This window comes from Penicillium taxi (genome assembly GCF_028828555.1).
Source record: "Penicillium taxi strain IBT 34144 chromosome Unknown utg000001l_segment0_segment0, whole genome shotgun sequence".
Lineage (NCBI taxonomy): Eukaryota > Fungi > Ascomycota > Eurotiomycetes > Eurotiales > Aspergillaceae > Penicillium > Penicillium taxi.
The window spans coordinates 801,072-816,317 of record NW_026643203.1 but is presented as its reverse complement, the minus strand read 5'-3'; the positions used below and the strand labels follow the sequence as shown (position 1 = coordinate 816,317).

Below are 15,246 nucleotides of genomic sequence, written 5' to 3'. Positions count from 1 at the left end.
ATGATACTTAGGACGCCTTGGTTAAAAGATGTCGACGGAGTTTACGCTGCGAAACGAGGGTATTTAGATATCCATTCGAGAAATAGAGAGCGTATTCGTTGTTGGAACCGTATCGACCCATCAATCGGTCTAATAAAAGTAAAGAGATTGAAAGTATAGTAATCATCTGCGGGAGAAATCAAAGAACTATTCGATAGCGTTTCGTCGCCGGACCACCTCCGAATAGCCAAAGTGACTATGGACGATATTGATAAGGCGCTATAACCTAAGAAATTCACCGATCCGAGAGCTAAACTTCCCTTATAATATCTCCCTTGGTTAGATGTTTTTAGCCAGGAGAAAGCAGACAAGCTTCCGAGCCATCGCCTAGGGATCGATCATAAGATACCTGTAACAGGTTGAATCCTGGTGAACTATCACGTGGTTGTACCACGTGACCCACCAACCGCATACCTCACGATTCCACCCCGAATTGTTCACGTTCTTCAAGGATTTTGTAAACAGCATGTGCCTAGCTAGTTCTGAATTTAAGATTAGCTTTAGCCCTTCACATACAAAATCCTTCCTCTAACGAGAGTAAAACCCACGACCGACGATAAGAAAAGCGCTCTCAGAAAGTATCTGATCGAGCCACATACGACAGACGAACGAATCGCTCTCGGAAAGAATCCGATCGAGCATACCAACGAATACGAAAAGCTCTTAGAAAGTATCTAGTTGAGCATCCTACAAACGAATTGAAGACGGAAAGCATCCGATTCAAACACGAGAAGAAAACGAATATCTTCATCATCATGGCTGCAAGCGAACCGTCGAGCCCACCCGAGTGGGCCAGGACGTTGATGCAGCACATCAGTCAGACAAGTATTAGTACCGATGAGAGAATTAGAAGACTCGAAGAATTAGTGGTTCGGTCCCAGGAGCGGGCCGCTCCCGAACCACCCACGGAACCACAAGGGATACCAATCGAATCAACCAGCGATAATAACCAGAGTCGACGACCTCGCCCTCGTCTCCCCGACCCCGCGATGTATGCAGGAAACATCTCTGATTGGCCAACCTGGAGAATCTCGATAGAGAACAAATTGCTAGTAGACGGAGCTGCCATCGGTACCCCACAAGAGCAATTCCTCTATACATTTTCCCGCCTAGAGAAAATGGCCGCCAAGAACACCGGAACGTTTGTGAAGACACAACGAAGCGAAGGCAACCCGTATATGCTTCTGGAATATCTTGAGAGGATGTATGGAGACCCTAACGCTCGATCACGAGCAGCTCGGCGTCTACATCAGCTTAAACAGAAGCCCGACCAGCCTTTTTCACGATTCCTTCCCCAGTTAGAAAGAGAGCTCGCAGATGCTGGTGCAACCGAATGGCACGACGAAGCAAAACGACAACTCTTACTAAACGCTCTTAACGAAGATATGACGAATTCGCTTATGAATCGTGGTGTTCCCTATGATTTTATAGGTCTTATCACACGGCTCCACGAAATCGACACTGATAGCGAGACACTGAATATCGCATTAGGCAGACGCCAGTTATCCACTCGCCAGCGAATCCAAAGAGATCAATCAACCATAGCCACAGAGGATAGGATGGACTGGACTCCAACAGTAAACACGAACACCACACAGACGAATTCGTCCCGATTCGTGAACGAAAAGGGACAGGTTCGTAAAGAGGATCAACATCTCGTGGGAAAACGTGCAAAATGGGTCGAGAAAGAAGAACTCCAACGTCGCCGTACAGAAAAGAGATGTCTACGATGTGGTCGAGATAACTGTTGGCAAAGTATATGCCCTTTACTGCCCGCACGGAATCCGAACCAAGTAGTGGTACGGAATGCAGTAGTCGAAGAACCAAGATCGAGCCACCCCCGAAGAAGGGAGTATTCGCCAGCGATCGAAGAAGATGAAGCGGAGAATGATTCGGGAAAAGATTAGCTCCTGCACTAAACCGCGAGCAGGAGCAGAAGGGGGTTTGAGAAGCTGCTAAAGAAAGAGGCGTCATTCTATGTCGATGCTAGAGTTAATGGAATTCAATTCGCGAAGACTTTAGTAGACAACGGAAGCGATAGCTATGCATCTATCAGCGGACACCTAGCGCAATCTCTTAACCTTCCGCGTATCCCGATTCCACCGCGAATCCTGAACGGAGTCATCAAGAATCAAGGACGGATCACTCAGGCCACATACTTCGATCTTGATGTTAATGGACTACAACAGCAGAAAGTCTTTGCCTACATCATTCCAAGACAGTCAGACGAAATGATACTTGGGACGCCTTGGTTAAAAGATGTCGACGGAGTTTACGCTGCGAAACGAGGGTATTTAGATATCCATTCGAGAAATGGAGAGCGCATTCGTTGTTGGAACCGTATCGACCCGTCAATCGGTCCAATAAAAGTAAAGAGATTGAAAGTACAGCAATCATCTGCGGGAGAAATCAAAGAACTATTCGATAGCGTTTCGTCGCCGGACCACCTCCGAATAGCCAAAGTGACTATGGACGATATCGACAAGGCGCTGCAACCTAAGAAATTCACCGATCCGAGAGCTAAACTTCCCCCACAATATCTCCCTTGGTTAGATGTTTTTAGCCAGGAGAAAGCAGACAAGCTTCCGAGCCATCGCCCAGGGATCGATCATAAGATACCCTTGACACGCGATGGAAATGGTAACGAATCGACACCACCTCATGGGCCATTATATGGAATGAATAGAGAAGAGCTATTAGTTCTACGAAAAACTCTTACCGATCTACTGGGAAAAGGATTCATACGAGTCAGCAAATCGCCAGCAGCTTCACCGGTGTTATTAGTACGAAAACCTGGTGGAGGCATCCGATTCTGTGTCGATTATAGAGGGTTAAACTCCATAACCATCAAGGACCGTTACCCCCTACCTCTGATTCAAGAAACACTACGAAACATGTCGAAGGCTCGCTGGTTTACCAAACTCGATATCATAGCGGCTTTCCATAAGATCAGAATGCAGGAAGGCGAAGAATGGAAGACAGCGTTTCGAACACGATACGGGCTCTATGAGTGGCTAGTTACACCTTTTGGCCTGACTGGCGCTCCCGCAACCTTCCAACGGTATATCAATGAAGTTCTACGCGAATTTCTCGACGAGTTTGTGTCAGCATATGTGGACGATATCATTATTTACTCCGACGGATCGATCACGGATCATAGACGAAAAGTACGCGAGGTGCTCCAGAAGCTAAGAGATGCTGGACTTCAATGCGATATCGAGAAATCTGAATTTGAACAGAGCTCTGTGAAATACCTAGGGTTCATCATACGAGCTGGAGAAGGTCTATGTGTAGACCCGAAGAAAGTTGAAGCCATTAAGCTATGGGAAGCACCTACTAATATCCGAGAAGTACGTGGTTTTGTTGGATTCGCTAACTTCTACCGGACGTTTATACCACGATTCGCAGATGTCTCTGCACCATTGGTGCAGTTGACAAAGAAAGATACGATATTTAAATGGGACAAGGAGAAACAAGAATCATTCGAGACCCTAAAGGACCTCTTTATCTCTGCACCAATATTGGCTCATTTCCGAGAAGACACCGAAACAATAGTGGAAACAGACGCATCTGGATGGGCGACAGGAGCAGTCTTATCACAAAGACAAGAAGATGGGACACTAAGACCATGCGCCTATCTCTCGCGTAAGTTCTCACCTGCAGAGACCAATTATATGATACACGATAAGGAATTACTCGCTATCATCCATGCGCTACGGGAATGGAAGCCAGAGCTGAAGATGGTCCCGCGATTCGTGGTCTTAACGGACCACAAAAATCTACGATACTTTCATAAGGCGCAGGATCTAAGCGAACGACAAATGAGATGGGCAGACATCCTGGCCGAATTCGACTTTGAGCTACGATATCGACCCGGGAAACAGGCGATCCAACCAGATGCTCTATCCCGGCGAGGACAAGACGAACCTAAAGGAATCTCTGATGAGAGGCTCACGAATCGTTTCCGGAAACTCTTCGAATCAGTAACAATCCGTAACAATAGCACTGAACCAAGTCCACCTTTAGACTTTGATATACCAGTGGCGATGTTTGAAGAAGCAGAAACGCAGGAAGCATGGAATAACGCGCGGAAGGAAGATCAAATATACCAGCAGTTCGCACTCGCACTTGAAAAGGGAGACCGACGAATCCCTGCCGAATCGAACCTGAAAATAAGCCTATCCGAGTGTGACTTAGATGAACGAAATCTTCTACGCTTTAGGAAAAGGACATGGATTCCAGACAACGAACCACTACGCACAACCTTGATCCAGAAGGTCCATGATTCCTACACGACTGGACATCCAGGACGGGACGCAACCTATACGATACTGGCCCGTAGATTCTTTTGGCCAGGAATGACGAACGATGTACGGAGATTCTTAAGGAATTGCACCATTTGCGGACGAAACACGATTTGGAGAGATTCGAAGCAAGGCCTACTTAAACCGTTACCGATTCCACAACGAATCTGGGCCGAACTATCCATGGATTTCATCACAGAACTTCCACCCACTGGGAAAGAAAGAGCGACGAATTGTCTAGTAATTACTGATCGGCTATCTAAAGGAGTGATCCTAATAGATATGCATAGTATTACTGCGGAAAGCGTCGCAGATGTCTTTATGAAGCATATTTATATGCATCATGGTTTACCGATAGCGATCACTAGTGACCGCGGCCCACAGTTCGTAGGGGGGTTCTGGCGAATCGTGTGCGAAAAGCTAAAGATTCGACGCCGATTATCTACCGCATTCCACCCCCAAACTGATGGAGCTACGGAACGCGCAAATCAAGAAGTCGAACGAATTCTACGCGCCTTTACTACGTACGCACAGGACGACTGGGCAAGTTTACTACCTATCGTAGCCATGGCGATCAATAACCGAGACGCAACCTCTACTGGACTATCTCCATTCTTCTTCACACACGGATACCATGTCGATCCAGTCGAAGTGATAGAAGTCCAAGCAGAGAAAGGACCAGAGATCGCAGCGGAAACGTTCACGAACCGGCTACAAGACGCCACCGATTGGGCAAATGCAGCGATGGCTATCGCCCAAGAACGCCAACAGGAACAAGCGAATCGTTCAAGACGAGCCGCTCCAGTCTATAATATCAACGATAAAGTATGGCTAAACCTACGGAATGTACGCACGATACGGCCTTCAAAGAAACTAGACTGGCTTCACGCCAAATACACAGTTCTAGAAGTGCCATCCTCTCATACAGTGAAGCTGGATGTGCCAAGCGGCATACATCCTGTCTTCCATGTTGAGTTAATAAGACCCGCGGCAACGGACCCGTTACCGTCACAAATCGTGGACGATTCGCAACCGCCTCCGCTGTTAGTCGAAGGAGATCTGGAATACGAAATTGAAGAGATCCTACAAGCAAGGACGCGAAAAATTGGACGTGGATCGCGGAGGGAAGCATTAGTGAAATGGCGAGGATACGCAGAACTGACATGGGAACCTATCGACGCAATGGAAAACTGCACAGCTCTCGACACCTTTGAACTACGATACGGACCAATTACGACTTCGAATGGACCCCGGAAAACAGGAGAATAGGAGGGGGGTATTGTAACAGGTTGAATCCTGGTGAACTATCACGTGGTTGTACCACGTGACCCACCAACCGCATACCTCACGATTCCACCCCGAATTGTTCACGTTCTTCAAGGATTTTGTAAACAGCATGTGCCTAGCTAGTTCTGAATTTAAGATTAGCTTTAGCCCTTCACAATACCCTTGATACATAATAGAAATAGTAACGAATTGACACCACCTTATGGGCCATTATATAGAATGAATAGAGAAGAGCTATTAGTTCTACGAAAAACTCTTACCGATCTACTAGGAAAAGGATTTATACAAGTCAGCAAATCGCCAGCAGCTTCACCGGTGTTATTAGTACGAAAACCTGGTGGAGGCATCCGATTCTGTGTCGATTATAGAGGGTTAAACTCTATAACCATTAAGGACCGTTACCCCCTACCTCTGATTCAAGAAACACTACGAAACATGTCGAAGGCTCGCTGGTTTACCAAACTCGATATTATAGCGGCTTTCCATAAGATCAGAATATAGGAAGGCGAAGAATGGAAGATAGTGTTTCGAACACGATACGGGCTCTATAAGTGGCTAGTTACACCTTTTGGCCTGACTAGCGCTCCCGCAACCTTCCAACAGTATATTAATGAAGTTCTACGCGAATTTCTCGACGAGTTTGTGTCAGCATATATAGATGATATCATTATTTACTCCGACGGATCGATCACGGATCATAGACGAAAAGTACGCGAGGTGCTCTAAAAGCTAAGAGATGCTGGACTTTAATGCAATATCGAGAAATCTGAATTTGAACAGAGCTCTATGAAATACCTAGGGTTCATCATACGAGCTAGAGAAGGTCTATGTATAGACCCAAAGAAAGTTGAAGCTATTAAGCTATGGGAAGCACCTACTAATGTCCGAGAAGTATATGGTTTTGTTGGATTCGCTAACTTCTACCGGACGTTTATACCACGATTCGCAGACGTCTCTACACCATTGGTGCAGTTGATAAAGAAAGATACGATATTCAAATAGGACAAGGAGAAACAAGAATCATTCGAGACCCTAAAGGACCTCTTTATCTCTGCACCAATATTGGCTCATTTCCGAGAAGACACCAAAACAATAATGGAAACAGACGCATCTGGATGGGCGACAGGAGCAGTCTTATCCTAAAGATAAGAAGATAGGACGCTAAGACCATGCGCCTATCTCTCGCGTAAGTTCTCACCTATAGAGACCAATTATATGATACACGATAAGGAATTACTTGCTATCATCTATGCGCTATAGGAATGGAAGCTAGAGCTGAAGATGGTCCCGCGATTTGTGGTCTTAACGGACCACAAAAATCTACGATATTTTCATAAGGCGCAGGATCTAAGCGAACGACAAATGAGATAGGTAGACATCCTGGCCGAATTCGACTTTGAGCTACGATATCGACCCGGGAAATAGGCGATCCAACCAGATGCTCTATCCCGGCGAGGATAAAACGAACCTAAAGGAATCTCTGATAAGAGGCTCACGAATCGTTTCCGGAAACTCTTCGAATCAGTAACGATCCGTAACAATAGCACTAAACCAAGTCCACCTTTAGACTTTGATATACTAGTGGCGATGTTTAAAGAAGCAGAAACGTAGGAAGCATGGAATAACGCGCGGAAGGAAGATCAAATATACCAGCAGTTCGCACTCGCACTTGAAAAGGGAGACCGACGAATCCCTACCGAATCGAACCTGAAAATAAGCCTATCCGAGTGTGACTTAGATAAACGAAATCTTCTACGCTTTAGGAAAAGGACATGGATTCTAGACAACGAACTACTACGCACAACCTTGATCCAGAAGGTCCACAATTCCTATACAACTGGACATCTAGGACGGGACGCAACCTATACGATACTAGCCTGTAGATTCTTTTGGCCAGGAATGACGAATGATGTACGGAGATTCTTAAGGAATTGCACTATTTACGGACGAAACACGATTTAGAGAGATTCGAAGCAAGGCCTACTTAAACCGTTACCGATTCCATAACGAATCTGGGCCGAACTATCCATGGATTTCATCACAGAACTTCCACCTACTAGGAAAGAAAGAGCGACGAATTGTCTAGTAATTACTGATCGGCTATCTAAAGGAGTGATCCTAATAGATATGCATAGTATTACTGCGGAAAGCGTCGCAGATGTCTTTATGAAGCATATTTATATATATCATGGTTTACCGATAGCGATCACTAGTGACCGCGGCCCATAGTTCGTAGGGGGGTTCTAGCGAATTGTGTGCGAAAAGCTAAAGATTCGACGCCGATTATCTACCGCATTCCACCCCCAAACTGATGGAGCTACGGAACACGCAAATCAAGAAGTCGAACGAATTCTACGCGCCTTTACTACGTATATACAGGACGACTGGGCAAGTTTACTACCTATCGTAGCCATGGCGATCAATAACCGAGACGCAACCTCTACTAGACTATCTCCATTCTTCTTCACACACGGATACCATGTCGATCCAGTCGAAGTGATAGAAGTCCAAGCAGAGAGAGGACCAGAGATCGCAGCGGAAACGTTCACGAACCGGCTACGAGACGCCACCGATTAGGCAAATGCAGCGATGGCTATCGCCCAAGAACGCCAACAGGAACAAGCGAATCGTTCAAGACGAGCCGCTCCAGTCTATAATATCAACGATAAAGTATGGCTAAACCTACGGAATGTACGCACGATACGGCCTTCAAAGAAACTAGACTGGCTCCACGCCAAATACACAGTTCTAGAAGTGCCATCCTCTCATACAGTGAAGCTGGATGTGCCAAGCGGCATACATCCTGTCTTCCATGTTGAGTTAATAAGACCCGCGGCAACGGACCCGTTACCGTCACAAATCGTGGACGATTCGCAACCGCCTCCGCTGTTAGTCGAAGGAGATCTGGAATACGAAATTGAAGAGATCCTACAAGCAAGGACACGAAAAATTGGACGTGGATCGCGGAGGGAAGCATTAGTGAAATGGCGAGGATACGCAGAACTGACATGGGAACCTATCGACGCAATGGAAAACTGCACAGCTCTCGACACCTTTGAACTACGATACGGACCAATTACGACTTCGAATGGACCCCGGAAAACAGGAGAATAGGAGGGGGGTATTGTAACAGGTTGAATCCTGGTGAACTATCACGTGGTTGTACCACGTGACCCACCAACCGCATACCTCACGATTCCACCCCGAATTGTTCACGTTCTTCAAGGATTTTGTAAATAGCATGTGCCTAGCTAGTTCTGAATTTAAGATTAGCTTTAGCCCTTCACAAAGTCCACGACGGGCGAGCCTGCGGTGGACTCTACCAGCGGCAAGCCTACCACCCAAGCCAAATCCTCCGCCAAAACCATCGTAATAAGTGGGCGTCTGAGCTGGGACAACTACAACAGTTTGGGAGGGTTGCTGTGGCTGGGTATAGTGTTGTTTGCTGGAAAAAATCAGCCTTCACCTCGGGTTAACGAATTAAGGGATCAGGAGGTCTCTACATACAGCTTGTTGCTTACCATATTCATACCGACAGCTCCCAGGAGCGCACCTCCAGCAGTAGCCAACTTTCCACCGCCCATCTGATGAGCTGTATAACCTCCAGCAGCGCCGCCGGAAATTGTAGAGCCGAGACCCCTATCGCCCACTGTCTGCTCAGGAATCTGGCTCGCTTCTTCATCGCCAGCTGGAATGTTATGCTGGTAATAAGAGGCATTCTCGCCATACTGCTGCTGCTGCTGCTGCTGCAACTGGTATGGCGGAGGTGAAGGATCTGGAGTAAAAGATGATGTTTGTACATCTTTTGACCCATAGTGACACGAGCATGTCTCCCCGTTAGCAGAGAAAATTTCATGACTACATATTGGTTCAGTAGCATGATTGTGCTGCTATACAGTTTCGTGGTTAGAATTTCCCTCTTTTGAAGCAGACTAGGATGCCATTGGCAGAAAAAGACTAACCTGGAGATGATAGGAGGCCTGTGGCTGGCCTTGGGTGCCCTGCTGGTTATATTGACTGGTACTCCACGACATATTGATAAAAGAGTTCAATGTTTTAATTTTAAAGGCAGACAAAGGATATAATGATATAGACGAGATAGTGGAGAATTTTGAGATCTTTATATCGAGAACTTCGATGAAACCAAATCGTGTATTTCAAGAAGCCAGAAGGGGGGGGGGGGGGGGGGTAAACATCTTAAATATTGTGCAGAGAAACGCTGTGGCGAAAATTCTCATTGAATCAGAGGACCAGAAACGGTGTTGTATTTTGTGCTACGTACAATAGAGCGCAAATTTTCGTGTTGTCAGCGCGCAAATTCTTGAGTTGGCGCTATCGGAATGGAACTAGGTATGTGCGGGGTGGCGAGAACAAAAATAGTATAGCGCGTAGACGCGGGTCTGAACCAAGCTGTGATAATCACGCGGAGTACCCCAATAAACCGCAAATTGCTCTTTAGTCCATGTCTAGTTCTCAGCTACATCCCTTGTGCTCTTATTTGCCACTGTGAATATACGAGTATGCAAGAATCAAAGACTGAACGAGGCCCGAGGGGAAAATATGCTCGCACTATATGCCGCGGGTGTAGATCAAGGAAGATTAAATGCGTTATGCAGAGCCCTGGTGACCTGAGTCCTCTGGGTATCCCCCGGCCAAAAGAAATGTCTTGTGCCCGATGCCTTCATCTAGGCCTGGAATGTATAGTTGAGCGTACCTGTTTGGGACGTCCCGCATCTAAACGTCTTCATCGCCCGAATGTTCAAGAAAGTGGCTCCGTGCGCTCGGTAGAGTCGAAAGGTCGCAATGAAACTAGTACTTCTACTCTCTCGGAACTTTATATCAAGCCTCATCTCTTTTCTGATTTATCAGACCAAGAGACGCCGGTGTTTCAGAAACCAACTACAGAACAGCTTTTTCAATGTATGATAGAACCCCACTATTTTCTTTCGTCGATTTTGGCGAAAGATCAAGCATTTGGGGCAGACATGGCTCCAATACCATCACATTGGACTTTATCTCTGCCAAATCTTATTGACAGTGATTTGGCTCATGTTCTTGACAAAAAGTGAGCTCCATCGATCTAATATTTCATATCCTGTCTAACATAGTCCAAAAGCTTGACTTGGCACCGCTTTTTCCTAGTACCCTTGTCCTCACTGACTGACCTAAGAAACCGTTTAATATCAAATAAATTCATGTCAGCCAACTCCGCTACCAGCTTGCTCTTTGCGCTGCTCTGTTTGATCGCTTTGGAAATCGATGAGGGCCTTAATAAGAAAAATCCCGATTTGAAGGCCACTTTACGGCTTGCTGTCACCTTCCTCGGTCAAGATTTTATATTTTCTCCACCTATAAATCATGATTCGATCACAGTTTGCCTTGTATTAGCCGACTACAAACCAACAGCCCTGGCTACGACTCGAGCAGCCCTGCATCGAGCAATAAAATCCGAACTTTTTGTCAATTTAGCATACAGAATGGCTGAAAAATTGGGTGAAGTGTCTGGAAAGTACGCAGCACTTGCCAAAGAGTTAGATATTGCAGACAACGTTCAATTTGACGACCGTTTGTGCCAAACGATACGGTATCTACAGATTGTGTATTATGATATCTTTCTGGATGGTTACTTTGCAAAATCACACCAGGCTCTACGACAAGTTCTTGCAAAAACAAATCCAATTGTTGAAGCGTACCAGAGTATCTCAAATCGTCGTCGGTGTTCCCCAAGAACTATTTTTCATATATTTTGGGCCACATCGACCTGTATCCTACTAAAAGCTTTAGCAGATATCAAAGAATACTGGGTCAACCCCGGCAGTCTGTTTGCATTCATTGAGGAGACCGAGAAGAAATGTCTTGATGAAATCAAAACTAGCAAGACTTTGTTAAAGGCAGCATCAGGCCTTTTTGAAGCGGAAGAGGTAGTAGGTGTTCAATGCCTGCTAGAGCTAAGATTCAATTCTATCATAGTTAGAGTATGGGGACTTGGCCTGTTACATGCTGCGGTGCTAAGAGCAAGGTCGCAAGAAGGCATAATATCACGGGAACGCGATATAGGGAGTCATGAAGCCATTCACATCAGTGCACAGGTCACACACAGCAAAGAAAATGTATTAGCAGATGCAGCTGAACCCTTTGCGATGGTTCTACGCTGGCTAGGAGCAAAGTATCCTGAAAAGTTAGGAAGTCTTCTGAATCTTTTCATTGAGTGCACAAACTTGAAAATGGGTGGCATCTCTTTCCGCCCGCCGTTTCAACATCTTGCTTTCGAGGTTCTCATACATTGCAAAAATCTTCTTGAAAACAATATTGTTCAATGGAGGTGTTTTGGACGGTTGAACGTGGAGTTTGAGAAGCAGCTTGAGCTCTTTACCATTTGTGCACAGCGATTTGACTCGATGGTTTCTGGAGCTTGGACTTCCACAGATACTGCCTTTTCTCACGGCTGTATATTTGCTGCAAATAGCAAATTGATCACCGGGTTTTGTGTATTGATGAGAGAACTCAAAGAAAAAAGTCTCGAGAAAAAAGGAGAGGAAAGCGAAGGTACGCGTGAAGGACCAGTGGAATCAGAAGTATTCAATACATTTACGAATCTGAGTGACCCATATATTGGTGGATCCAATACATCCACCGGGGCATCAAACTTGTGGCCTTATATTGGAGAATTTGACCCTCTTGCCAACCCGCAGGAGCTCTTTGGCTGGATCGAAACTATGAACACTAGTACTGAGCTTGGCACAGAATGGTGTTTCCCAGATTAGAAAGGCATAATTTCTTACTGCTTAATTGAATTTTACAATTAGACAGAACCGTTTTATTACTCACGGCGACGTGTTCTAATTAACGAACTTGGTCATCTTGAAATCCAAGTGAAACAGGGTTTTATAGTTAAGATATACATCAATAGCACGGATCGCCGCTCAGCCGAAAAATCAAGGCGCAACGAGTGCGCAACGAGTGCGCAATTTTTAAATATCTCTTTGCGTGTGGAGATTAGTAATGAAGACCAATTAACTCACATTACTATCTCTCTGGGCCCACCTGCAAGCCAGCGATCCCCCTTTGGCGTTCACAGTCGAATTGAAAGTACATTATATCTGACCCAGTAAAATTACACGGTAAGACGATTTGATTTGAAATCCTCTCGAGGAATTAGTTAACTAAATCAAACTGCGGAAAAAGGAATTTTTCCATTTAGAATAAATAAAAGTCCCAGTGCTGTAATGATTCAGGCCTGTTTTATTCAACTGATCTCAAAACAATATTCTTAAGATGGTTTTTATCGTCAAAATCCTTAGGACAGGCCTAGGACTGGCATCAGAAGCAATACATGCCATCCGAGATCCACCTTCGTCAAATGACTACTCTTGTGCCAGCTTTCCTGATCACTCTTCCTCAGAGGACTCATCAAAGAACTCCGAGTGCGTTGAGCTCACTGAGACAGCTGCTGTAGATATTATTGACCGGCGTCATCTGTCTGAATACATCAATGATGAGAATTCTGAGCAGAATAAGACGAGAGCCCTTTTCGTCGAATCAGATGCCTCGTCAGAAAATTTGGCGACTACTGATCAGGACGAGGTGGCGTGGCAGCTTGATGATTTGGCCGAACTGCTGAGACGTTCAAGCTGCGATAATCAATCACAACCACGTCTCTGTGAATATGATTTAATCAACTCAGGCGAAAATGCGGAGGAAGATGCCCAAGAAAAAGTTAAACAGAGGGAAAGGTTGGTTCGGGAGCTCGTTGCTATGGCAGGACACCGTCCCGAAGATCTACAGCGACTTTCGTGTCCCGTCATAATTCCTCAACGCCGGCCTAGAAATAAAGACCGCGGATTTGTTCGTGCATACGCACCTATTCTCGAAGGTTGTGGGATCAGTGATGAGGTCTTCTTAAAATTCTTGGAATATCTGGATATAAGCAACCATGTTCGTGAAAATACCCTGTGTCTTGAATTCGATATATACTAACCTTTGACGAAGGCTTCAGCCTGGATTGAAGTAATCTTCATCGCTGCTCAAATAACTTCATCTATCCCATTTACAACAGCCATGATAGTTGGTATGGTTGTCTCGATTGTTGCTGGCACAGCTCGAGAGTTACAGAAGCGTACTCGTGCAAATACTTTTCTTGAGATGGTTAATCGCGATTTGTTTATGCCGCGCGGATTGTTTGCTATGGTGATTGCATTCAGACCAGACGATAGCGCACATCAAGGACCGCTAGACAAGATAAACAACTCAATGGAAACTCCACTTTTCAAAAAGGAGAAGGTCGATATAGCCCAGGCAGCTAAAACGTGGAGCAATCTTGATCCAGAGAGATCTAAATTCCGAAAAAAAGTTGAAAAAATCCGGGTGAAGAGTGGGGAGACAAATTCCGTGCTAGAATTGCCCGAAGTTGCACCTCTAGTTTATCCTGATTTGGATCGGATCGCACTAGATGGCTGTAAGTCTGAAAAAACACAAAAAATTGTGGAAAAATTCAAAGGCGCCGGAAAATGGGTCAGCGACTACATGGATAGAAGAGCCATGGTCTTCTTTGTGAGCTCTACTCTTATGCCTCTTTCTTACCTCGCTAATGATGAAACAGGAAGCAAAACATCCAGAAACCCCACTAGTTGTTCCTACTCACCAGCGAAAACCCATGAAATCCAGGTTCAACGATCCAGATCACCCTGCGAACAGTGGTTCGATTATTTCCCTAGTTACCGGTGGCTTAGTCCCGGTACCCGGACCTGGTAAAATACTTGCTCAGAGAAATGAATTACTAGGGATAAATCGACTTCTTGGTCAGCATTCTAACCCAGACGATGGTCGACTGATTCCCAGCACTGGAAAACATTATGTCAAGAAGATCTTCCAAAAGGATGTGCTATATCTTACAATAGTAAATTTACCCACCGACGAACAAATGGAGGGGACAAACATTCCACTTGAAAACGCGACTTAGGAAAGAAGCATTGTTCTTTTTATCACAAAGCCACCAATTACGCTTAAATTATCATTCTTTTTTTGGTTTCGGATTTGAGACTCATAGATATCTTCAGAAGTTTTGATTATAAATTTCAGAGTCAAATTTCCAATATATTTATGAATAGTATGGCCCTAAAATAAGGCACCAATGTAGCTCCTTCTTCCCTTAACTAAAACGATTGATAAATGGAACCTCACCGAGCTGTTGAAATAAGAAAAAGTGATTTGACAATGCCTAAGCCTTTCGTTGTGGATGACAACGAATTCGCCTCACAAAGGAGTCATGTAGTATCTGTAGTGATATGATTGTAAGTTTTGACGAAAGTCTGTATCTGCACTATTTCTGCCACGGGAAATGGAAATTCATTACTACATATTCCAATGTTATCAATGGAAGCGAACGATGATCCACTTGTAATTTTTCCCTCTGCCGCCTGGAAAATACTCATAAGAGTAAAGATAGAAGAAAATCCGTGCTGTTTGAATGGATACAAATCAACTTTGAAATTTTCTGTACACATCCAAAAATTATGACGTGCCTTCTTCATTGCGCGTTCGTTGCGCGCACGTTGCGCATTCCCATCGCCCTAGCTTTGATCTATTCTGACTTCATACACCCAGCAATTAGAAAAGA

General features: G+C 45.1%; 3 protein-coding genes across 3 annotated transcripts; 2 read left to right on the top strand and 1 right to left on the bottom strand.

Annotated features, from left to right (window-relative positions):
- Window positions 1–9,118: 9,118 nt before the first annotated feature.
- Window positions 9,119–9,664, bottom strand: N7495_000306 (uncharacterized protein; the record flags this gene model as incomplete). The annotated part of the gene is made up of 2 exons (XM_057202976.1): window positions 9,119–9,488; window positions 9,564–9,664. 2 exons carry the CDS (start codon window positions 9,662–9,664, stop codon window positions 9,119–9,121), a joined length of 471 nt encoding a protein of 156 aa, XP_057067049.1.
- Window positions 9,665–10,825: 1,161 nt separating this feature from the next.
- Window positions 10,826–12,394, top strand: N7495_000305 (uncharacterized protein; the record flags this gene model as incomplete). Its single annotated transcript, XM_057202975.1, has 1 exon — window positions 10,826–12,394. The coding sequence occupies one exon, from the start codon at window positions 10,826–10,828 to the stop codon at window positions 12,392–12,394; it is 1,569 nt and encodes a 522-aa protein (XP_057067048.1).
- A 511-nt stretch (window positions 12,395–12,905) lies between these two features.
- On the top strand, window positions 12,906–14,589 carry N7495_000304 (uncharacterized protein; the record flags this gene model as incomplete). Its single annotated transcript, XM_057202974.1, has 3 exons — window positions 12,906–13,565; window positions 13,620–14,180; window positions 14,230–14,589. 3 exons carry the CDS (start codon window positions 12,906–12,908, stop codon window positions 14,587–14,589), a joined length of 1,581 nt encoding a protein of 526 aa, XP_057067047.1.
- Between the last annotated feature and the right edge of the window lie 657 nt (window positions 14,590–15,246).